This window comes from Seriola aureovittata, chromosome 13 (genome assembly GCF_021018895.1).
Source record: "Seriola aureovittata isolate HTS-2021-v1 ecotype China chromosome 13, ASM2101889v1, whole genome shotgun sequence".
NCBI lineage: Eukaryota > Metazoa > Chordata > Actinopteri > Carangiformes > Carangidae > Seriola > Seriola aureovittata.
Genome location: NC_079376.1, coordinates 6,424,130 through 6,448,545, shown reverse-complemented (window position 1 = coordinate 6,448,545; position 24,416 = coordinate 6,424,130). Strand labels below are relative to the sequence as shown.

The 24,416-nt window shown below is 37.8% G+C and overlaps 3 protein-coding genes across 5 annotated transcripts; 1 reads left to right on the top strand and 2 right to left on the bottom strand.

The window, feature by feature from the left end:
- The first annotated feature begins 281 nt into the window (after window positions 1-281).
- Window positions 282-16,851, top strand: LOC130180214 (ankyrin repeat domain-containing protein 66). 2 transcript variants are annotated; one of them, XM_056393643.1, is made up of 4 exons: window positions 282-549; window positions 1,358-1,586; window positions 1,782-1,914; window positions 5,007-5,131. In XM_056393643.1, exons 1-4 carry the CDS (start codon window positions 411-413, stop codon window positions 5,028-5,030), a joined length of 525 nt encoding a protein of 174 aa, XP_056249618.1. In that variant the 5' UTR covers window positions 282-410; the 3' UTR covers window positions 5,031-5,131. The 2 variants fall into 2 exon arrangements, with proteins under 2 accessions (XP_056249618.1, XP_056249617.1); XM_056393642.1 differs by lacking the exon at window positions 5,007-5,131 and adding an exon at window positions 16,786-16,851 and having other exon boundaries at window positions 343-549.
- Window positions 1,927-13,106, bottom strand: adgrf3a (adhesion G protein-coupled receptor F3a). The gene is made up of 17 exons (XM_056393636.1): window positions 11,995-13,106; window positions 10,858-10,912; window positions 10,522-10,776; window positions 10,265-10,417; window positions 10,082-10,188; window positions 9,907-9,965; window positions 9,683-9,807; window positions 8,420-8,635; window positions 7,952-8,197; window positions 7,704-7,847; window positions 6,725-6,839; window positions 6,424-6,493; window positions 6,066-6,245; window positions 4,021-5,352; window positions 3,896-3,937; window positions 2,447-2,482; window positions 1,927-2,357 (listed from the first exon to the last, which is right to left on the bottom strand). Exons 3-17 carry the CDS (start codon window positions 10,634-10,636, stop codon window positions 2,301-2,303), a joined length of 2,997 nt encoding a protein of 998 aa, XP_056249611.1. The 5' UTR covers window positions 10,637-10,776; window positions 10,858-10,912; window positions 11,995-13,106; the 3' UTR covers window positions 1,927-2,300.
- slc5a6b (solute carrier family 5 member 6) lies at window positions 14,389-24,416 on the bottom strand. 2 transcript variants are annotated; one of them, XM_056393637.1, is made up of 17 exons: window positions 24,371-24,416; window positions 24,144-24,198; window positions 21,756-22,215; window positions 21,607-21,672; window positions 20,839-20,890; window positions 20,684-20,751; window positions 20,053-20,207; window positions 19,333-19,473; window positions 18,381-18,510; window positions 17,896-17,984; window positions 17,151-17,263; window positions 16,974-17,044; window positions 16,810-16,896; window positions 15,717-15,892; window positions 15,529-15,635; window positions 15,290-15,411; window positions 14,389-15,105 (listed from the first exon to the last, which is right to left on the bottom strand). In XM_056393637.1, exons 3-17 carry the CDS (start codon window positions 22,101-22,103, stop codon window positions 14,968-14,970), a joined length of 1,863 nt encoding a protein of 620 aa, XP_056249612.1. In that variant the 5' UTR covers window positions 22,104-22,215; window positions 24,144-24,198; window positions 24,371-24,416; the 3' UTR covers window positions 14,389-14,967. The 2 variants fall into 2 exon arrangements, with proteins under 2 accessions (XP_056249612.1, XP_056249613.1); XM_056393638.1 differs by lacking the exons at window positions 24,144-24,198; window positions 24,371-24,416 and adding an exon at window positions 22,962-23,112.

The following is a 24,416-nucleotide window of genomic DNA, read 5'->3' as shown; positions in this document are numbered from 1 at the left end:
GATTTTATAAATACATTATTTAGTTTGACAAATCTTTAAAGACTTTTAAGACTGAGTGATATTTTCATGGGGACACAGCTGTTCATTTTTAAGAGAGGGGATGTAGACTTTTACGACGTTGCTAAATTACGATACACTCGGTCTATGCTAATGGTTACCTACCTTTAATTCTCGCAAACCTTTTAAAACCTAACCTCATTCTCTCTCCACCGTATGAAATACGTTTTTTTTTTTTTCTAAGCCTATTTGCTCGTTAAGTTCATTCTAAGTGTTTCTTGTACTTACAACAGACAAACCCAGGTTTTTATCTCGAGCTACAGCAGGTGGCAGCATTACCGTTTCCAGGTTCTGGGAAGGACTTGGTGCCATGTTGCGTTGGTCAACTGTTGCTAGGCAACCTTTCTAACGAAATGACCGAGTTGCACCAAGCTGCAGCAGCAGGCGATTTTGACCAAGTTGAGGAGATTCTGAGACAAAATAAATGCAATCCCAACCAGAGAGACATCGACTGGAGCTACAAGACACCTCTTCACTGGGCAGCGGCTAAAGGTAGTTGTGGATCAATAGAAATTTACCACACACCTGCACACCGTTAGTTTCAAGTTACACCTGTCACCCTTCAAATAGGCTACTGCTGTTTACAGCCGTCAAAGGATCTTCAAAACACCTTGGTCAGTTTCACATATCTTCCTCCTTTAGGGATTTTGTCTGACATTTATTGTGGTTAGCTCCATCAAATTATGTCTTTAGTGATGTCAGTTATTCTTCAGACGTGGGTAAAACAGGTTTTAAATTTTAGAATAAATAATTAAAAAGTGATTAACATGGTTTTGGCTATCAGCTATCAGACTTTTGAGACAACTTCCCAGTTTTAATATTTGTAGTGACTTCCTGGGTTTTCATTTTTAGGTTTTGTCAGCACCATCAAAAACAAAAGAATGTTAATTTAATTGTGACCAAATTTTGTACAACAGACAGGCTATATTTTAGTTTTGTCTACCAACAAGACAAAATCCAAAGATATTGCATTTGCAATGAAAAAGAACAGCTGTTTTTGCTTGATAAATGACAAAAACAGTTATCAAAAATGTTGCCTTTAAATTTTTTAATAGATTAATTGTTTCAACTTGAATACCACTTTGTTTACGTTTGGGTAACTAATCATGCCGAACGCATACTGCCCTTTTTGTTTCATTATTGTTGCTTCCTCCCCAGGGATATTCTTATTCCTTCTATCTTGTTTTAGTTGTATTTTCTATCACAGTGAATAAGAATGTGTTCTTAACAGACTAGATTATAAATATCACAAGGTTATTAAATGCATGTGTCAGATCACACTGTGATGCCTTTTCCACAGGACATACAGAAACGGTCAGGATCCTGATTGAGCATGGAGCTAGGCCGTGTCTGAGGACGGAGCACGGATGGACTCCTGCCCACTTTGCTGCAGAGTCTGGTCAGCTGGCCGTGCTGCGGCTGCTCCACTCCCTCCATGCTCCTGTAGACAAGGAGGACTGCTGTGGAGACAAACCAGCGCGGATAGCCGAAATATATGGACACCAGGACTGCGTTCAATTCCTTAAGAAGTATGAAATGATGCCTAGATTTTGTTATTTTATTCTGTGAATCACACTTCCTTGATTTTCACACTTATGTCAAACTTTTATTGAACTTTTCTTTTAATTACAAAGGGTTTCTTTCAAACACAGAGACCAGTAAATGTATGTAGTAATAACTTTAAACATCAGTTAAGTGAGTAAAATGTTTTTTGTATGTTGCAGAGCAGAGATTGAGTGCCAGTCCTTACGCAAGATGGCAACCCAAAAAGGGATTTTAATGGAGGACACAGATGAGGAGTGGGCAGAACAGGGCAAAGAAAAGGAAGAAAACAGGACCTCTCAAAGCAACATTCAGGTGTAGGCTTAACTCACCTTACACAACATTATACTAGTGTAAACAAGAGTTACATCCATGTAGCCTCTCAGGTAGAGTTTTGCTGTGGATTTCCAGTGCAATAAAAAATTAAGTAATATACAGTATTGCTTAAATCACATCTGATATTAATATCTGGGTATTATAAAGCAACAAAAGATGCAGCTTGGAAATTAACAAACATTACAGTATCATACAGTGGATTTAAACTTGTATCACAGGCAATAAACCAAAATAAACAACAAAACTAAAATAGTATAGTATAGTCACATCAAAGAGTAAATGTAGCTTAGTATGCTATTATTTGTGGTTTTATGTGCACAATGTAGTTTGTTGTGATTTGAGTACACATACAACACAGACAATTTTCACTTCTTCCGTATGGAGTCTAACTTTGTGGAGGTGTCACTGATGGATGCTCTCACCTGCCAAGCAAAGGGGAAGGATGAATAAAATGAATAAACAGTCACTGTGGTGTTTTACATATGAGTAAAACTAGTCGTAGTGCACTTACAGTTTTCTTGAAATGACTCAGCAGTGTGTCACGGATCTGTCAAAATTGGATTAAAACATTTTTAATGATGTTGTACTATTAGTTGTTGATAACATTTCTTATTACACAGTAAACATTTTTGAAAAAAGTAGAAGAAAATCAAACTTGTGATGATATGTTGTAATATGGATACACATCCAGATTTTGATGTAAATGCCTGATAGTGACGGAAAAAAATAATATTCTTTCCCAAACATTTGGAGATGTTTTAAAACTGACCACAATTCCCCCAAAATGTCTTCAATCTAAACTAGGAGGAAATGTTTAGCATTTTTCACCCTGTAAATAAACTTTTAAAGGAATAGTTCAGTGATTTGGGAAATACACTTATTTGCCTTCTCACCAAGAGTTAGATGAGAAGATCGATACGACTCGCATATGTGTTCATTAAATATGAAGCTGAAGCTAGCAGCTAAGCTAAGCTGGTTAGCTGATTAGCTTAGCTTAGCATAAAGACTAGAAAAATAGGGTGAAACAACAAGCTTGGTGCTGGTGCAAGGATTTGTTTTCCTTGGCAAATGCAAAACCAATATAAAGTATCTATATTTTTGTAATGCCTACATGTACAAAACAGTTGAGCAAGAATTTAAAAACCTGCTCCACTTACAAGATTGTCATTATTATGCATGTTTTGTTGTCATGTATTATGCACCCCACAGTTACATATGGACAGTCAGTTGCAGAAGCTTCAATTAAGTACAGACATCCTCTATAACGATCATTTTATAAGCACAGACTTGGCAGAAACTGAAAGTCTGCTCCCTCTCAGCACCGTTTATGTTGACAAGACATCAGCCTGATATCTGCAGACAGCTGTTAGCTAGTGTTAGCTTAGCCGCCAGGCAGGGATACACTGAATAAAACACACTGTCTTTTATCAGTCTATTCCCGCCTGTCCCCAGCTACCCGTCCTGTGTCCCAAACTGCAGCAGCTCTGCATATCAACTATAATTACTCATTTCACAGTACTTTTTAACTTAAAATAACCTTTTTCTTTAATTTTGTAATAGCTTGATTTCTTTTTTTTTTTTTACATCATAACTGAACCATTAACAGCGAGGAACCACTTCCTACACATAATATTTAGCACAGATGTACATCTTTACTAAGAAAAGGCGATCTCAGATTTTAAGAAATGTTATTGGCTCATTTAAATAAATATCATGAATCAGTTTTTTTCAAGTCCTAGTCAGAGATACAATAGACTTTCAATTACAAAATTCAGTGAATCACTCAATTTCTGAATTTTGATGTAATTGTAAAAAGGTGAGTCTAGAAAAAAGCCTGCTTTAAATATTCTAAATATTTTCTACTGGACTTCTACAAAGTAATAGAGTATCAAACAACATAATTAATCCAAATGCATGTATCGACATAATACTTTAGGTTGGCATTTTAAAACTGTATTACCAGTTTGTCCCCCAGGCATGTGGTCAACAAAATGAAAAGCCCCTGCGAATGAAATGACAGAGGTTACTGAGCAAGAAATACCTTTACTGATTCAAATAATTAATTGAAGATTATATTGACCGTACCTGGAATGCGTTCATTAGGGTGAAGGCATAATTGACTGCAAGCGCTATGTATCCAGATGAGAGATCAAGCAGCATTACACCAAATCCAAAAATCCAAGTGACACCGAAGATTGGAGTCAGAAGAATAACTGTCCTCATGACAGTTTTGGCGGCTGTTTTTTCTTTATCATTACATATTGCTCTGTTCGGAGATTGATCCAAAAGCTTCATGATTACCACCAGCATGGCGAACACATTGATGAAAATAATTATACCAATTGGAATGAGAAATGTATGGATGGACCCATTTAAAAGTCCGATATAAACCAGCCAACAGGTCTCAGTGGAGAAGTATTTGCCTTTAGCACCGTTGTTGGTAAGAAATGTGATAGTAACAATAAGAAAAGGGCATGCATAGCCCAGGATTAACGAGAACTTCAGGTAGTTTTTCTTGCTCACCTTGTGAAACATGAAAACTGTTTGATGAAGAAGCGTGCAGCTCAGACACAACATCCAAAAGAACATGGACAAGTAACAGAAATGCTTCAACACCACAACAGTCTTACACCAAATTTCTGAAAGAGCTTCCGGTTTATAAGATGCTAAAAAACAGCAATCTCCAACTAGCAAACATAGAGAAATGTTTACGTGGGCAATGTGGCGTAAATATAAAGCGTTTGATTTAACTACACCATTCCAGACGATCACTTGTATCGCAAGACTAATAATTAGAGACATGACAGATACAGACAGCCCGACCAAGGTTATCTCATTAATCCCAGGAATCTCCAACGGCTCCTTAGACATTAAAATAGCAAATGAGGACAAATGTTTGCAAATGCAGACTCCCTCCTTATCAGAACCCTGCCATTCGCATCCCTCATCTGACCACTGTCTGTTGGTGTTGTCCCACGAGACACACTGCATCCTAACATGGCGACGCCTCTGCCTGATCAATGTGAAGTTAATTTCAACCGTAACTTCATTCTGTATTATGTTTTCAACAGTTGCTGACACAACAATGCTGTTGATCTCAGTCTTCTCATCTTTGTGGGGCAAATAATTCTGCAGTTGTTGGAATCCAGCTGTTTTTACACTGCCATTGGCTGAACCACCAAGATCGACTGTTACGTTGAACACAGTGTTTCTACATTTCAATCCCTGTTCCTTCTTGCACTTGTCTACCTCTATATTTGTTTTTTTGCTGCTGCCTGTTATATCTGTAATCTCAATTAATTGTTCAACAGAACTCAGATACGTCTCTGCCACTGAAGAATTGCCTTTGTTGTTTTTTCCTGTCCAAGAGTTTTCAAGAGACTTGTCCAGCAAATTGCTGGATGAGTCCAGAAGGTCCTGAAAAGAAAGAAGCTTGTTTTAATCGCAGTTGATTTAAGTACATGTCTGCTAATAGTTAGAAAAAGCCTTTCTCCTTGTATTAAAAAGAAAAGAATAAGATGAGTTCCAAAGGTACATGGGAAATATACTATATATACTATCTGACAGTATTTATACTGAATTTACACAAAACAACCATTATTGGAAGCTTGTGATTCTTAACACCTGTGGTTAGTGGCAGCAAATACATTGCATTTCCTGTGGCCTATGATAAAAGCCGCCATGTTATTCACCATATTAGCACTTTTAATGTGAAACAGCAGTAACAGGAAATATTTGATTCGCATTATAAATACCTTAAAGCAGGTCTGTCAGTGTGCAAAGCAAGTGAAGAGTAAACAGTGAGGCTGTTTACAGATAAAAGATCATTTTATGCTGATGCACAGAACATGCCTAGTTTCCTGTGAATCCCTTGTGCACATGAAGGCAATTTGAACCCAGCATGGGAATGGTAAACTCCACCATTAACAATGAACACTACTATATAGCTGACATTGTTAAATGTAGATAGACTGAATGGCGATTGCAGAACAAATATCTACCATAAATAGTATCATGAAAATCTTAAGGGTTAGCTTTAAATGAAAAATGTAAGTACTGGTAATTCCCTTTTCAGTTTAACCCCAATAATAACATTCAATAAAGATAATCAAAGATTCTGTAATACTTACATCAACCGTTGATTTATTGTCTATGTTGGTTAGCTTTTCACTCAAGGTCATGAGTACATCAACTGATGTTTTCATATTGGCGAAAGTGTTGATAGTGTTTGTTCTATTAGTGATGTTGTCGAGGCGGGAAAATACTATTGCAGCATTTTCTTCTACTGAGCCGAGTCCAATGTTAACAATCTGTAACAACAATGATGGTTTATGGGTGATGATTCATTCTCAGCAACCACCAAGGATTTAATCAAATAAAAACTTGATCATTCTGTCTGTAAAAAATATAATCTCTGACCTGTAATATGTTTCTGTAATATCATGTTTTTAACTTAATTTCAACTTCATTTATGAAAATTAGACTTACAGTTGCACTTTGGAACACACTATTCACTTCCGGGTTCACACACTCTGATTCTTCCTCTCTCCATGTAGCGCTGAAACAGTTAATTAATCAACAGAAATTGAATTTTCAAAAACAAAAAAAGAAGAAGAAATGCCCAAACTTCATTCGTTTCAGCTCAGTTTAAATTTTAGACAAAACAAGCATTTGTGTTAGGCATTGGTTTTATTATTATTGGACAATATACCAAAAGTCTAATGGATCAATTTGAAAAATAATTGTCCAATTATTTACTAATAGAAATAATGATTAGTTGCAGCCTTACTTTTTATTGCATTCCCTTCGTCTTTGTCCAACTGCATCCTTGCATTGTAACACTGCTGTAAATCCAGCTTTGGTAACTTTCCAATCACCTTGAGCTTCACAGAATTTATCATGATCTGTTTTGAAGAAGAAAAGTACGGGCTTGATTAATCATTTCTTACTGTAAGCGAAAACAATTTGTGCAAAGTTAACTCTAGGATAGGAAGAAGTTACTCTGTAATGAAGTATGTGAAGATCACTGAGGCGTAAAATATTTAATATATCACACAAATTTTTGCTGTGTTGGAAACCACTACACTCGCCGCTAGAACAATATGCCCTACATCAGTGGTTCCCCGCTTCATGGGGATAGGTTCATTCATGACCTTTAAAAACATGTTCTGACATCGTATCTGCAGAAATTATCTCAAAGAAATGGTTCCAACATCTTGTGGACACCATGCCATGAAGAACTGAGACTGTTTAGACGGCAAAAGGAGGAACCACCCATTTGTATGGTTTTCCCAATAAAGTGCTCGATGAGTATAGTCTATAGTTTTGAAACATATACATTATATATAGCTGTTTTAAAGGTTCAGTAAATGAGATTTTAAACACTATAGCAGCAAAGAACTGTTTTCTGTGTAAAGATATATTGTAGCAGGAGAAAGTAACACTCCCTTTAAAAGGTGTTGTAATGAAAAGTGAAGCCAACACGAAAGTAAAGTGAGATTTCAGTTACTTATGAATCATGAACTTATTAAAGACAACCACTGTGGGATTTTTAGCTAAAAGTTATGTTATATTTCATTTTAATTCCATTGTGGGATTATTTGAGAGCAATTTATAGAACATAAAATTCACACTGAGAAGTTGGACACCCAAATAAAATTGCAAAAACTGTAACATAATCAATATTTCTAAACAATATCTGTATTATTGAGTGATGTTGGACAAAGCCATTCTCTTCTGACAATGTTTGAACTAATGTGAAAACATACCGCTTATGATATGGATTTTAACCGAAGCATCTCTCGTTTGATTGCGCCTGTTCCGAAATTTGCACGTTACTTGTGGAATCTGGTTGGATGCCTTGCAGGCAACAAATGTCTCAGCTTCATAAACAAAAGTTCCTTCAGAAGAATCTGCAATGACCACATATGCATGTCATGTATTTTCAATAACAGGTTTGCTCAAGGATTTATTACACGAATGGGCAACGGATATGAACACAAGAAAATATACTTACTGCGACGTCCTTTTGAAGTTATGCTAGCATCGTTATTCTTTTCCCATGTCACATCGTAAGGTTCATCGCTTTTCGTTATCTCACATGTGGCTTTTACTTGCACATAATCCTTTTTTACACAGAATGGAAATTCTGGAACCGTGGTGATGACAATGTTTGGCAGGAGGGAAACACTCAGTACAGCAGTGGCACGGTGAGCCACGGTGCACGATCTTGAACTTTGATGATAGGTACATCTGTACTCTCCTAAGGAAAAACATAAAAAGGGATTAAAGTCAATGTGTTTATGAGTTAGACTCATGTTTTAACCTGAGTCATGCCATACAATTATAGTTATCATATCACATCCTTAAAAGGGTAATAGTATATGGCTGTTAAAGATATTTTTTTAACGTAATGGTAACCTGAGTTTTGTCTGTTGCACATTTTCTTAGGTTGGTAAGTATACAGTCGCTGAAACAAGCGTACCTGCCCAGATGTCTGTTATGTTTTTGAGAGTGAGGCTGGTTTGGCGTGCCTCTGATTTCACCTCTGATTCTGTGCCATTATTTATGACATTGATTTTTTCATGGTTTTTCAGCTGCCACACTGGCTGGTTGTTCAGCAATGACGCTGATTTGCATGTGAGCTGGTGCTTGGAGTTGTACTCCACAGGGTTCTCTGGCATCTCTAAATGGACAACACCTGTGAGAAATAAGAGATGAATCAGTATAAAAAACATAAATGAGCAACATCCAGAAGGTATGATGCGTGTCCGTCTGTGAGCCAAAGTCTATAAATTCACTTAAATTTGTGCTCCCCAAAGCATAGAAAGAAGTCATTATAGAAACTCAATGGTAACGTGTTGTTTTATAGGTCTATGAATTACCAGGAGTGACCATGAGAGTGACCAACATAATTTCTGTTGAAGCTTTTAGATGTTATTTTCCAAGGCTGTGGGAACCACAAAAGAAATGTTATTTCCTTCTATGTTGTATTAGAACAGCAGCTTAAGCTTCAGATGCCGAAATCTCAAACCTTCATCAATCTTCATCAGTGAAATATGATTTCATCCATAGCACTTTAAGGACTTCTTGTCTTTGTAGAAATTCAACTCTAACCCTAACCCTTCAAAATCTTTAGACATGAGGTGTTTATTGAACCTTTTGACACAATCAAAAAATTAATAATAAACATGCTAATTACAAATATTGATCAATTTTTTTTATCAGTTCAATAATTAATTTACTTACTTTATTTTGTTAAAGTGTACTTCACTGCTGTATATTTCTATATATAATAATATATACCATACATCACTATCCCTCTTTGTTTGGGAATATGAGGAAAGTGCACTTCTGGTGTAATTTATTTTTCTGCACAAATATTTGCACTAAAGCACATACAACTTATTGTAAAAGTATTGGAGCAATTCAAGTTTTGATCTGATGGTGGCACAAGAATAAAAATCAGGACTTCACCAAAGATATTATGATTCATCCTGTGAGAAACTTGAATGATTTTACCAAATTTTGTACCAATCCATGTAGAATATGCTAAAATATTTCAGTGGATAATTAAAAAATCTGGCCTGCTGGTGGTGCCCCGATCAACATTGTCAACATTGTACTGAGGAAGACTAAAATTAGATTAAAAAAATTATTAAAGAGAATTATGTGTTTAAGACTAGATTTAACCAGGTTTAAAATAAATTCTAACAGGTGCATCTCACTCTCTGTAAAATATAATTACCTGTCGTTTCCAGATTTAGGGAGGCTGACAGAAAACCGGCCAGGCTTTGTGATTTCGTAATCAGATCTTGTGGCTCGATGCCCAAAACAATGGTCATTTCAAAATCTACGATGATGCTTCCGATGCTTAAGTGAGGGAAAAAAAAGGTTGATTTCAGTCACATATTGAAAACAGACCCCAGTAAATATAATAGCAATTATTTTATTTGTAAGAAAATCAAATACCTGTATTTGATCATTTTTAAGACATCAAATCCCTTCAAAGTGCTGTACACTTTTTTCATCTGAAAGTCACCAACTCATTCACTTAATAACTTTTCACAAATCAGTATATTGCTGGAAAATGAAAATCAAGTAAAATTAAGTAATGAGATGTTTATTCATGAATACTTGTTTTTACCTCTTCTAACAAGTTGCTAGTACAATTCTTAAACGTGTCAGTGGTTTCTTCTGCCAGACAATCTTGATAAAACGTTCCGTTCATAGTGACAGATCCTGTCATAGTAACTGGGAAGAAAAAAGATGTCAGTTTTTGGGACACTTATATGCTTGGTGCACTCACAAACAAAATTACTAAAAATACCTGTGGTGTTTGAAACACACATGTGAGCTGAGTTTTGGGAGAAGGTACATTTGTCGTTGCCACAACATTTCTTATCAGATTGACAAACTTTATCACTCCATCTGTGGCCTTTCTCGCATGTGCACTCTTTGTCGGCCGAGACATTCCGACAGGCTGGTTAGAAAAAGAGCACAATAGTTTTACTTGTTTTACTTACTGGGATCATTCAGATCATATAATAATCATACAGTATTTGAAATATTAGAAAAATTGTTTACTTGTTGTCATTTGAGGGTCAACAACTTGCAGGTTTTCGTTAGCCATGAAAGATTTCAGTATCTGAGTTATATTGTCGATTGACGTTTTCTCTATTGTCAGTTTGGCATAATGCATTTGTGTTGAGTTGTCTGAAACATGTCAAACAGACAGACATCAAAAGACACTATATGTGCTCTCAGCTCACTGTTACACTAAAAACAATATGCTCATGTAGACAGTCATATCAGTCAAATCATTTTACCTTTTCCAGTAGCCTGTAAAAGTGAAGAGAAAATCATTAGATTTAATGCTTTAAATTTTAATCTGTAAGGTGTAGTCCTATGTTACCGACTAACCTGATGGATGTTTAGTCCCATTATACACAAAAATATAAAGGGCCACATCCTGGTTCTGCAAATAATAAATAACATAAGGTCATTTGAATTGGAAAATATCATGACCCAGCTAGCTGAAAAAGGGAAGCAACACAAACCCAGGTGTAGTTGGTTAAGCAAATTTATTATGCAGTCAAGAGGGTTGATAGTAAGGTAAAGGTAAAGGTGGCCGAAATTGCTTCAAAGAAAATACATACAGTAGGACTAAGAGGGTTAATAGTAAACAAAAGCCAAACAAGGTCAGAGGGTAGCTAACTAAAGGAGGGGAACGGGGCAAAATGGGCGCCGCTTAACTCAACAAACAAAACATAACGAGAAGAGGACTCACCCTCGAAGGGAAAAACTCAACCTTAAAACAACCACAGAGAGCAGCACCCCTGGTCCTAATGATAGTGTAGCTTTAGGCGGATATGAGGATATAAGTGTTGATATACAGTATTTGTCAGCAGTTGCAACTTTTTTTTCACTGAGTATTGACAATTATTTTACTGTGTATTTACATCTGTCACATAATATCTGTTTATACAGCAGCCTCCACTTATGGGTGCCCACATAATAAATAAACACTTATATCTGCTTACAAAAACATTGTAGTGTTTTATAAACCATCCAATGTTTATATACTTTTTGTATATATTGTGAGCATGTTGGCACAAATTGTATGTGCACCTTGAATAAATTGTGGTACACAAATGCAGATAGTTACTGTATTTTTCAGTTTCAAGAATTGAAATTAAAATGATTTACTTCTATTGACAGCTATCCTGATCATATCAGATTAAGTGGCCTGTTAGATTACGGTTATCATATGACTGCACTGAATTCCTGAGATGAAAAATCGAAAAACACAAAAAGGAATATGGCATTCAGAGTAGTTCATGAGTACATTACCAAACGTTACAAAAAGGTTTGTTGTGACAGTGAAACTTGCTACTCTTTAAAACAGCTGGAACATCAGTTGTTACGAACTACTTTCCGATGCTGCGTTTTTCATTCTAAGGGATAGCATGACATTTCATAATACACATATTTTGTAGGAAAACACTAGATATACATTGATGAAAGATAATATAGAAAAACATAGAAAGAGCAGCTAACCTGTTTTGCTCGATTTGTATCAGTGAATCATCACAGCAGCGTCTCACGATGGTAGGACTCGTCTGCGTGTCCACTAATGTGAGCAGCACACTGATGGAGCTGTTGCTGCAGCTGCTTAAAAGGAAAAAAACCACCAGGTCAAAGTCAGTTTCCGGGACACTAGAGTAGTTATATGACAATCAGTAGCTGGTTGAGTTACTGCACACATGCAAAATTTAAATGGCTCTTATGTATGACTAATTTGACTTTCAAAAATGGAGAATACATGCTGTTTGTGTTAGAAAACTGTTTAGGAGTGGCTTAGGCTATAAAAACAAAGTGCGCAACAAGGTCTAAATCCATGTTTCCATTTTGAAAATACACGTATGAAACTGTGCAGAACCAAAGCCTCGGCTGTATTTGGTTGGTACATTCAGTGAAAGGACTAAACTGCACTGGATGACTATTATCCAGTGTATCTGAGATTTGTTATGGCAGCTTTGGCGTAACACACTTTCAGCCCTGACCTTCAGAAAGGTCAAATTTCATGATGTTTACAGGAGACAGAGTGAGAAGAGAATTGCAATTTGACTTTAATTTTCATATCAGTGACTTGTGACGACAGCTGGACTCGATTTCTATCACTTAAGACAAGTAATGTAATTCAGCTGCTTACTGCTTAATCAGAAACAGACAGACGTACAGGACAACGTTCAAGTTCCTCTTTTCATGTGGTCTCGAATAAATGATTGTAAATATATGTTGGAATTTAAGCTGAAGAGTACAAAGAAGGACGAATGTTGCTTTTATACCCTTTGTATGAACATTTAATACTAAAATTAATTTCTGCTTATTATTTTTAGCAACACTCTGGAGCCAGACTGAAATATCTAAACAACTATTTGATGGATTAACATGAAATTTCGTACAAAGATTCATGGTTCCTGGAGGATGAACCCTAATGACTGGTGATAGTCTGACTTTTCCTCCAGCAAAAGCAGCAGGTAAATGTTTTATCACTTATCACGTGAAATAGCTCAACAAGCATTAGAAAGATAGGCACAAACCATTTTACAGATTCATGGTTCCCAGAGGACGAAGCCTAAACGACTTTTCCTCTAGCGCCACCATGAGGTTGCCATTTTTCGGGTTTGGGTGATATGTCTCAACAACTACTGGATAGACTGCAAAGAAATTGATATAGCCTCGTTATGTCGAAGTGCAACCTCCCAGAGCTGCTAATTCCAGCTAACATTTCTTTTGATAAGCTCAAACATGAAGGAAAGCACCTCTGCAGAAATAAGGATGAAAGTTTAGGTCCTGGATGTTTGCTGTATGTTGCAGCTACAGTACATGAGTAAGTCCTGTAGGATGATGGTCAAGCTTCCTGAGAGAAAAACTCAACATATCTACACTACACTGATGCAAATTTCCTGCTGGACTAAACAACAGAAGCATATTCAAGAATATTTGATTATTTAAATAAGGGGATTTCATGTGGGTTGCCTTTGAAAACATTTTTCATTAGAGTAATAATAAACATTTATTTTTCAGGACTCAACTTATAACTTGCCTCACCATAGAGAAGTCAGTATGAAGTTATAACTACAGTTAATGGTGTATTTTAGATGCGAGTATCTAGACTGGTAGTGTATAGTTCTTTCTTAATGGTGTGTGTAAACGTCGGGTCACACAAAGTACTGACACCTACAGAAACACATGCAAAGGCAAAACAACAGTGCACAAAGACATTTATATGGTCTGTAATTACAGACTTTTATGTTGTGATTATAAACTTGAATGATCATACAACCCCTGAGTTTAGGACTCTGATGCGAGCAGAGTACAGAGGAGCTTTGTGAAGCCAGACTATTAATAAACCTGGAGTGCAAAACTCTGAGGAACAGATCTGTTTAGTTAATATGCAGCAGATAGAAGTCCAAATTTATGCACACTGTAGGAAACTTATCAAACTTTATCAAACATGAATGAGATACTTATTTCAGGTTCATGGAAGTTACTTTGAGTAACTTTGCTCTAAAACTACTGATGTAACCAGAACAGTCACAAATGTAATATTGAGTTGAAGTAAAACCAGCTGACCCAGTCATCATCATTTCATCATTTAGCTCTTATAGCAAATACTAAATAAGCAAATGCAAATAAATGTCTTTTTATGCACATATATCTTAATAAGGTGCTGTATTTACATGTGACATTTACAAAACATTAATTAATATTAATTTGTTGTGCAAGAAAGATCGTTGTTCATTCTTGATCTTGGAAACTGTAGTTTTACAAAATAAATAAAAATCTTAACTAAAGATCCTATTAGTAGTTTTAACTTTTTAAATCAAACTATGACAATTCTGTTTATTTTCCAATTGTAGAAAAACAAGAGGACCAAACATTGAAAAGAGTTAACTACAAAATCTTTAATCCTTTTTAGAAAAGGGTTTTTTTTCTGTTTCAGCTGCATTACAGCCAAAATTCAGTCATACGACCTTAAAAAGTGATGCACTGTCCTCTCACATCGGTATGACACAGGACCATTCATACAGCTGCAGCAGCACTAAACAATAGTCAAGTATATACAGAGATAAATATCGGTATGAAACCTTTTCAGTTGCTCAGTGGACACAGATAGCAGTGTAGTGCAGTATTTCTTACATGCAAGGACCAGACTGAATGTGAATCAGTGATCATGTACCTGAAGTTGACAGAAACTGTATATAAATCAAACATGTGACTATCTGTAAAACTTACAGGCTCAGCTGTACTTGTGTTTTCTAGAAGACATGAAGATGCTACCAGATTTAAAAAAAGAACCTCCAGTGTTTAGCTTTGACCTCGCTGCAGCATTTAACAGGGCGAACTTGAATTACAGCCTTCATCACAAAGCAAAGTCAACAGTAGACAAGTATATTCTTTGTCCAAGTGTTTTGTCTAAAGGCGTTTTAACCGTTTTCCATCCTGACATAAGAGACTGCGATGTCACACAGCTGTTTCACGCTCCACAAAAGGTGTGTGAGCATCAGGAAGAAAGCTCTCTGTCTCTTCCTGTGACGGTCCGTCCTCTTGTTGGAAGGCCGACCCATTCCTTTCTTTGTGTTGTGGAGGCTGAGATGAGAGCTGTAACAATAATTTAAAAAAAACAAAACAAAGACAGACATATTAAATAACTAATTGCATCAACTATTCATAACCGGGACTTCAACACAAGCGTGATATAATCTTTCTGTGGTGGTCTTTTCATGCAGACCACTGCAGATAAGTTTATGGTAGGAAATATTGAAGTGTCCATCATGTCACTTACTGTCTGTCCCAGAGGAGTCACACAACAGAGCTTCTTTTTGAGGCGTTCAGGCAGAAAATGAAGCAGTTTGCCCAACAAGGGGTAGACTGTGCCTGGTGTCACATCCTCCTCTTTCATAGGGCCTAAATAGAAAACATATACATTTAAACATTTTACAGTTGGACTAAATCTGATTGTAAAGAAAGGTTCTTCATGTGTACTACATGTGTCTGCATGTGTACATGTAAGAACTTGCCTACCTGTGAGAAAGCTGATGATCAGGCCGATTAAAATGACTGTGAAGCAGTTAAATGCACTGTACCACATGTAAGACAATGAATAAAACCTCTTCAGTCCAGACGGTCGGCTAAAGAACAAGGAGACATGATTAACTCGTGAAATGAATAACACAGTAAAAACGAAACAGACGGTTCTGTGTGATTTATACCTCATAGTGACATTGCTGAGTGCAGTGTGAATGGCAGCAGTTGTGTTGTCTGACAGCAGCATGACCCTGCAGTCAGGTACAGGCGGTCTCGTGCCGGTGTTGCTACGAGTGAGGATGCTGCCGATGCCAACCCAGAAAGACACAGCCAGACCGGCACCCAGACCTGCCACTGCGCCCTGGAAACAACAGACGAAAATGTAAACTAAAACAACCGGTGGTTCTAGCCAGATGTTATGAAACCACTGGAGAAGAAGAGAGCACAGCCAGATGATGTAATTAAAAAAGCACCAGCCGAACCTCAAATGGACAAAAATGACATGGAACGTGATGGAAATATGGCATTTATGTTTGTTTATGTTCATTTGAGGAACACTACAGTCTCCTGTTTGGGCCACACAGATCGGATGTTTTCATCTCTTCAATGGATGTTTAAATTATATTCATTCATGTACTTCGTGACATGTTCAGTAAGTTTGTTGCCATCGACCCTTGTGGCATTTTGCATTTGTCCACACATCAATTTTTTCCACCAATTCTGCTCTAAAAAAAACTGCAATGTTTACTTAATTTAACTTTTTTTCCAGAAATTTACCCCAATAACTCCAATGTGCATAAAAACAGGTGGATGGAAACATTTAAATGAACTGACCCTCACTACACATTTTTGTGAGGGCTGCTAGCTGCCACTCCTACTTGTTATTTCTACCCACACGACTCTGGCACAGGCAGCAGCTCGAACGCAGATACAGGACTGCAAGGCAAGTTACAGTCATCGCTGTATTACATGATTTCAATGAACAATTTTGCAGAAGCAGCAAAGAGACGGCCTTTTGTACATTTGGATCCATGTATGAACCCAGCCCATAACTTGTGGTGAGGGATCTCAAGTAGACATTGACACACTGCTGTAAGAAGTATTGGCCATGGTTTGTTATATGGAATTGTTATTAGGTGTTTTGATTCCATTTTATGATTAAATTATTGAGAAGGTAATAATTTATATCATTATCATTTTGACCAAAGTAAGCATCTCAGTAATATAGGATTATACTTTTCATTGTCCTGACAGATCTCATGATGTCGTCCAACTTACAGTGGAGTTGGCCCAGGGGAAGAACATGCCGAGGGAAAACAGGCCGAGGACAGGACCACCAACCATCCCGAAGATTTTCAAAGCCACCTGTAGTTCAAACATAATATTATAATCAGTGCAGATTTATGTTGGTTATTATTTGATCACACAACCTGTGAGCTTACCTGCAGAACCGAATCACCCATTAGGTGAGTGAGGTAGGCCATGGCCAGACACAGCAGCCCGTAGGACATAGCTTATTGAGGAGACACAAGACACAAAACATTTGAACAAACACGTCGTTTATCACGCAGCTCTGTGTAATGCTGCTTTCCCCAAACCTAAAGCTTCAGAGAGCTCACCTAAAGCTTTGGACAGCAGGGTCGCTCTGGCCTCTGTCATGGCGGGAAAATGCGGTTTGATGAGGTCCTCCATTGTCACAGTGGCCAAAGAGTTGAAGGCGGAGGAGATGGTGCTGCACAATACATTAAGTAACAATCAATGAATTAAAATAATTATTCACCTTTTCAACTAACTACTAAATCAACACAGTATTTGAGAGTTGAAGATTTATGATTATACACTGAGTTGGCAGTTCATGAAAGTTATGAAGTTTGGTTTTTTTTGAAACTGTTAAAGTGTTGAATCCACTGTATGATCATTGTGGAGGCTGTAGTCTGTGGTGCTGTTGTTTTAGGCTGCATTGGTTTCTGCTAGGTGTGTCTAATAAAGTTATACACACGTAAAAATTGTTTTTAAAAGTGAGTCTCAAAATATTCAGTGACAAAATGTGTTTTAATAGAATTCTGAATAACAAACCTTTTATTTAGGGTCAAACCATATCACTGACCTCTATGACTTCATCGGGGTCAAGGGTCAACACCTGAAATGTGAAGAGTTCCCTAAGGTGTTTTGACCAGTAAATAGATCATTGTACAAAGAAGAGTCAGCGCTATCGATAAGTTGACTGACGGTGAGATACACCGCATGTGCAAGCCTCACTTGTGGACGCCGTGGTTGTGGTTTGACTGACAGGGTTCATGTTCAGTTGAATTAGGGGAAAAAAATTAAATAAAAAATAGACTGAGACAGGGGAGCGTTCCATACCTGAGAGCTGCACTGAATAAACAAGCCACAAACAGTCCAGGCAGTCCTGGAAGATCCTGCAGCATATCCATCACAAAGTATATCACCATCTGTCGAAAATACATTTCCCGGGAACCTTCAGTTTGGTTTGCAAAGGTGCATTAGTCACCCCAAATGAAATACAAATCTGACAACCGCTAACAGCATACCACACTTGCATAATGAGCCTATTGTGCCTGGAGGAATTTAAAGGAAATATGCAAATACTCGCGGTGCTGTAGATTTGCTGTTAGGTCTGCATGTCCTGGAGGCTTTTTATATATATATATATATATATATATATATATATATCTGCACAAACCTTACTTTCATACTTATCTCTTGAGATCGAGGGAGCAGGAAGGGGATAAAAACAAAATACATTCCAGTTTCCCAGAGCATGAAGCAAATGGCTCAGTGGATAACGATGCTCAAAATGGTAAATAACACTGAAAACTGAAACTCACCGCATCCATCGAGGAGTTTCCCCGCTTGTCAGAGTGATCCTCTCCGCAGTAGCGGGCAAACATGACCAGCCCCATCACACAGCTGAGAGCCAGAGCCAGCTGCAGGGAGGGAAACACCATGTAGCAAGACCTGCAGAGATGTAGGAACATAGGAAAAGTGTTAACTCATCAATTTGCAATTTGTAATTTTTTTTTTGGCTAAACACATTCATATTTTAGATTTGAATAAAACTGAAAATGATATATGAACAATACTGACTCTACAATCCCACTAGCAGCTCAGTGAGGCTGTACTTAGGCGCATGGGTGATTTGAGCTAATGTCAGAATGCTAACATGCTCAAAACTACAATGCTGATGCTGATGTTTAGCAAGTAATATTCACCAGGTGCACCATCTTAGTTAAGTGTATAGCATGCTAACATTTTACATCGTTTTACAGGCTCATTAAAAGTATTGGATAAATTAAGGTTTTGACCTGATGGCGGCGCTAGAGGGGAAGTTATTGGAATTCATCTCTGACCTTGAATATCTGTAAGATATTTAAATCTGAACCAAAAATGTGAACCTACTGGTGACGCTAGAGGAAAAGTCAGGGGATCACCAAAGTCAGTACAATTCATCCTTTGGGAACCATGAATTCAGTAGTTGTTCAGATATGTCAGTCTGGACCAAAGTGACGGACCAACACTGACCAACATTGTCTGACTGTGCAAACAACTGAGTACAGGTAAATTTTGAACAAATACTTATTTACGATGCAAATATATATGGCAGAGTGACTCCTGATAGCACCTACAGAGGAACAATGCATGTCTTACAAATAGCTGGATACTTTACATAATGTTCCCGTTGTAGCTGTTTACTGTTCTAACAGAAGCATTTTTTAGTCGACGCTCATTGCAATGATATCAAAACGACAAATCAACAGTATAAATCAACAGCCTGTGTACCTGACAGCATCCCTCTCTGTGCGCGAGCTGAGATATCTTTGCACCTGAGCCTGGTTCACTCCATACAGGGACAGCATGAGGAAGATCCCGCCGACCCCCAGAGTCCAGAAAGTGTGTCTCTCTGTAGGATCTGGATTTAGGCTGAACACGAGAGAAAATACAGCACAGAGACAAGACTGAACACTTCAGAACAGACCTTTAATCGAACAGAATTACAGTCACTGCAATTCAGGATGTCATAAAAGGAAGTGTATGCACAGGTACGTAGAAAGACATAATGAACCCGAACCAAGGAAGCTGCAGGATTTTAGTCAAAACACAGAGTACGGTGATGATTTCACTAATTAGTCCCTCCTTTCTGGTAAATGTGCAAATCAGTGAAATAAGTGAATGTTTGGGCTGAAAACCTCCAACCACATGATTCCTGAAGTTTTCATTTATGAGCCGACAGGTTTGTATTGTGTGAAATATTGTTTGGACCAAATGTTTTTATTTGTTCACTAAACTTTGTATTGTTACTTTTCATTATTAAAGCTGAGCTATAATCAATAATCCAATATTAATATTGTAGTGATGAACCCAGAGTTAACTATCAGCCAGCCTTAACTGTACTGCAGCTGTAATGTTGTGGTTCGCTCTCACTGTTCTCATCAAATCACATTTTCCCCCCGACGATTCTTGATGCCGGTCGTTCTCCCACAAACTACAGTACGGACTTACTCGAGACCAGAGATGCGGTTTCCCTCCAAGACTTTCCTCCAAACTTCAGACACTCCCCCAGTCTTCTGCACGCCCACCACGATGACAGCCAGCTGCCCTGCAAACATCACCACAGTCTGAAAGACGTCTGTCCAGATGACAGCCTTCAAACCACCCTGTCAGGAACAGACCAGACACCTGGGTAAGAATCTGATACATGCCAACAAATCAGAATCAGAATCAGAATACTTTATTGATCCCCAGGGGGAAATTAGTTAAACGTTTGCGCCCAACGTGGGGCACAAACCCACGAGCCTGAGATCAAGAGTCTCATGCTCCACCGAATGATGTGTAAAAATATATCCTTTGCATTTACCCTTTATATTAATGCATTATTTCGCTAAAATATAGACTTTTCTACAAGTGATTAATAAGCCATCTTCTGACAAAGTGTAATTCTTTGGGACTTGGAGTGTTTTTTTTTTTGGAAGAGATTCAGGAAGAGCGTTGGAAATCCGAAGAAGAGTGAATGAATCAGAGTGAACAACTCCTGAACGAGCAGTGTTGCTGACAGCCACAGATAGCGAGTCACGAATATTCAAATGTCAGAACTTCATATTAAGTTGCATGAAAATGTCTTTTAATAACTCACCATTGTTGTGTACAACGTGCACACTAGGCCAGTGGCCAGCACCGTTCCCCATAATTCGAATCCAGTAACTGAAAGAAAACACAGAAACAGACTGAACCACAAATCTCATCCTTCAAGTTTTCCAAGTCAGAGAAAAATATATGAATTCTTCATACCTGCGTTAAGTGCAAAGGCGGGAGTATACACACAAATCCCCATATAGATAACCTGTAGCCGAGTAAATAAAAGACAAATCAGAGACTTCACAAAGGTAAGTAACAACAAACCCATCCACTGGATTGGTATCAGGACAATAATGATATAAATAGTTTGATATTTTGAAAAATCTGCTCATTTGCTGTCTTGCAGAGAGCCGCCCACATACTGTATCTGTTCATTAAATATGAAGCTGGTTAGCTTAGCTTAGCATAAAGGCTGAAGACCGGGGAAAACAGCTAGCCTGGCTCTGTCCAAAGGTAGCTGCTCCTGTCCAAGAAGTAGCACACTACTTCCCTGTTGGGCAGTTTCAATCTTTAAATGTAGCTAAACTTACCGGCTGCTGGTTGTAGCTTCATATTTAGTGAACAGACAATGAGTGATATTGATTTCCAACTATTCCTTTAATGTGAGTGGGTCTAGGCCAGACATGACTGATTGAAAGCAGTTTCTTTCTCAATGCCAAAATTCAGTGTTTTCACTATCAGTTAAATTTTAGTCACAGCTGGCTGCCAACCTTTAGCACCATGGCAATCCCTCGCCTCACGTTACCTTCCATAAAAATGATCCAAATTACCTCCATGCAGCGAGGTGTGCTGATGTTAAATTTGAAAAAGAAGCACCGGTTTCAGATCAGTGCTCGGTCTCCACAGAGACCCTGAGCTGAGGTTGTGAAATAGTTATTGGGAGAGAAAAAGTTGGACTGGTGCAGCAAGTGTTGCACTCACCATCTGACAAATGAAGGTCAAAGTTCCACAGATACGCACTGCTTTGCTGAAGCGCAGTTCAAGATACTGTGAATCAAAACAACATGAAATCCGTAGGTCATGAACCAATTTAAATCCAGAACAACTGAAAAAACAAAACCTTCCCGTACCTGATAAGCACTGGAGACCTGCAGTCTGTAAAACACTGGAATGAAAACATGAGCTGGAATGAAGAGGCCCAGGATGTAGGCACAGCCGATGAACCAGTACTGAGTACCATGGGTGTAGATCTCTGCCGGCACGCCTATGATCGCCACGGCGGACTGGAATGAGGCGATGAGTGACAGGGACACAGGGAGACAGCGCATGCTTCTGTCTGCCATCAAGAACTCCTGTGTTGTGCGCTGACGCCCACCGGACAGAGCATGGTACAGGCCGATGCCCATAGAGGCAGCGAGCAAGACAGCAAATATCACATAGTCTACAACCGCAAAGTGCTTCTGGTCGGACGGGTCCATTGTGATTGTCTCCTGGCTGCAGCTGGAGAGGGTTTCTTCCTCCTGCAGTCGCACTGTCAGACGGATGGGAAACTTCTTTGCCCACACCCATCAGTCAGGAGAGTCCAGCAGCCTTGAAGAAAGAGAAAACACTGATTAAATATATCTGAGTGTGAGAGAAAGAAAGTTCACACACCTCTCTCTCACAGACAAATCCCTCTGCATGACTGTAGGGATGCAACTAACCATTACTGTCATTGTTGACTCATCTACCAGCTATTTTCTCAATTAATTAATTCATCCTTTTCAGAACTGCAACAATTAGTGGATTAATCGATTAGTCAATTGTCAGAAATTTAATTGGCAACTATTTCTATAATTGAATAATCACTTTAGTTTTTTTTAAATAACCAAAAATGACAAATATTTACTGGTTCCAGCTTCTCATGAGGATTTGATGCTTTTCTTTGTTGTATATGACAGTTAACTGAATATCTTTGGGTTTTGAACTGATAAAATAAAAAAATATTATATTTCACATATTTCAGTTTTCTGACAAAACAATTAATTGATAATGAAAATAATTGTTAGTTGCAGGCCTAATCCTTTTCCATAAAATGTCAACAAAACCTCCCAGAGTCCAAGTTGACATCAACCCACAACCAACCAACAAAAGATATTCAGTCTACAATCATAGAAGGGATTAAAAAACAGAAAATATTTACATTTGAGAAGCTGGAACTTTTCGTTTTTGTCAAATTTTCTTTAGGAAAACAATGAACTGATTATCAAAATTGCTGCTGATTCATCTTCTGTTGATCCACTCGTCGATTAATCAACTAATCATTGCAGCTTTAGTTGACTGGTAAAGAAACAAACCTTCATACTCTGGATTCCCCTGAGATGGTTTTCTGACAGATTTCTTCCTTCCCAGATAAACAGACAGGAGGTATAATGTAAGGCGCCTGTGCCGTCACCTAACCTAACCTGTTTGCAGCAGAAAGGCATTGTTGCATGACACAACCTCCACTCTGTGAAATGGGACTCAGTGTAGACAAACCAAGGTCAAACAGCCTCTGTGTCAACTTTCCCCTTATTATCCTGATCCAAAAATACTGAGTGCCGATTTGAAATGGGAAGTTTAAAGGGGAAGTGTCCTGCTTCTCTGCATTCTGCTGCCAACATGTAAACAGTACCAAAAAGATAAACAGCAGCAACCAACATCTGTGGGTTTTGGAGGAAAGAGATTAATCAAATTTGATTATAAATTTTAAGTTTCAGAAGAGAGAGAGGTTTCTAAATTTGTTTTTGAACCTTTTCCCCTCAGATTATGCAGTTTTAGTTTTTTGGCTTTGCTCATATTAAAAATCTTTTAGTTAATCTATTTATAAATCACGACAGACAATAAATAAGTTAGTAAACTAAATATATTCAGGTTTTGGATTGATAGTTGGACAAAAAAAGCTATTTAAAGATGTGACCTTCTGCTGTGGGGGATAGTGATCAGCAGAATATAACCCAGAGATATTCAGTTTCCAATAGTATAAAGCAGGGAAAAGCAGCAAATCCTCACATTGGAGAAGCTGGAGAACAGAGAATGATTGGTATTAGTGCCTAATAAACATCTCAGATGAGTCATCAGTTATTAAAATAGTTGATTAATCTTCTGTCAATTGATCAAATTGACTTATAGGCTCAGATCAAACCCAAAGGAGACAGCACAAATTACAGTAAGATCCCTACAAACCCAATCCTCTGTACTACAGAAAAGATTAAAGCAAGAATATTAAAGTGACTTTTACTTCACTTGAAGACACTGCTGTGGTAACTAAGGCTATATTAGTTATAAATAACTAATGATGGTATTTCTCTGCTGATTCAAATGTGTAACTGCAGCTACTGACCTCACTCCCTGACCCTCAAAACTCTGACAACAGCTGCTTAACTCAACTGAATATGGCAAAATATGAACAGAAGATAAACCTGGTCAAGATAATGTCACACGTATGAGAAGGGAGTGTGGTGAAAAGGGTATGGACAGGAGAAACTACACGGACTCACCTTTACATGCCAGCACTGCTGTCATCCGGGTGAGGCTGTGGTACCATGCTGTTTACTGAGTAATGTTCAAGAATGCAACGTTAGCTAAAAACAACTTGTTTGAATATTTCTACGGATAAAAACAAGAGCTAAAGACAATATAGTTTACATATTTTCTAGACAAGTAAGTCTAATGGTTTTTTTAATCTTATCTTATGTTGTGTTCATAAAGTATTTACTCTACCCACCACCTGATCTCGCTCCATGGCTCCATGTGATTACAAATTGTTTTTA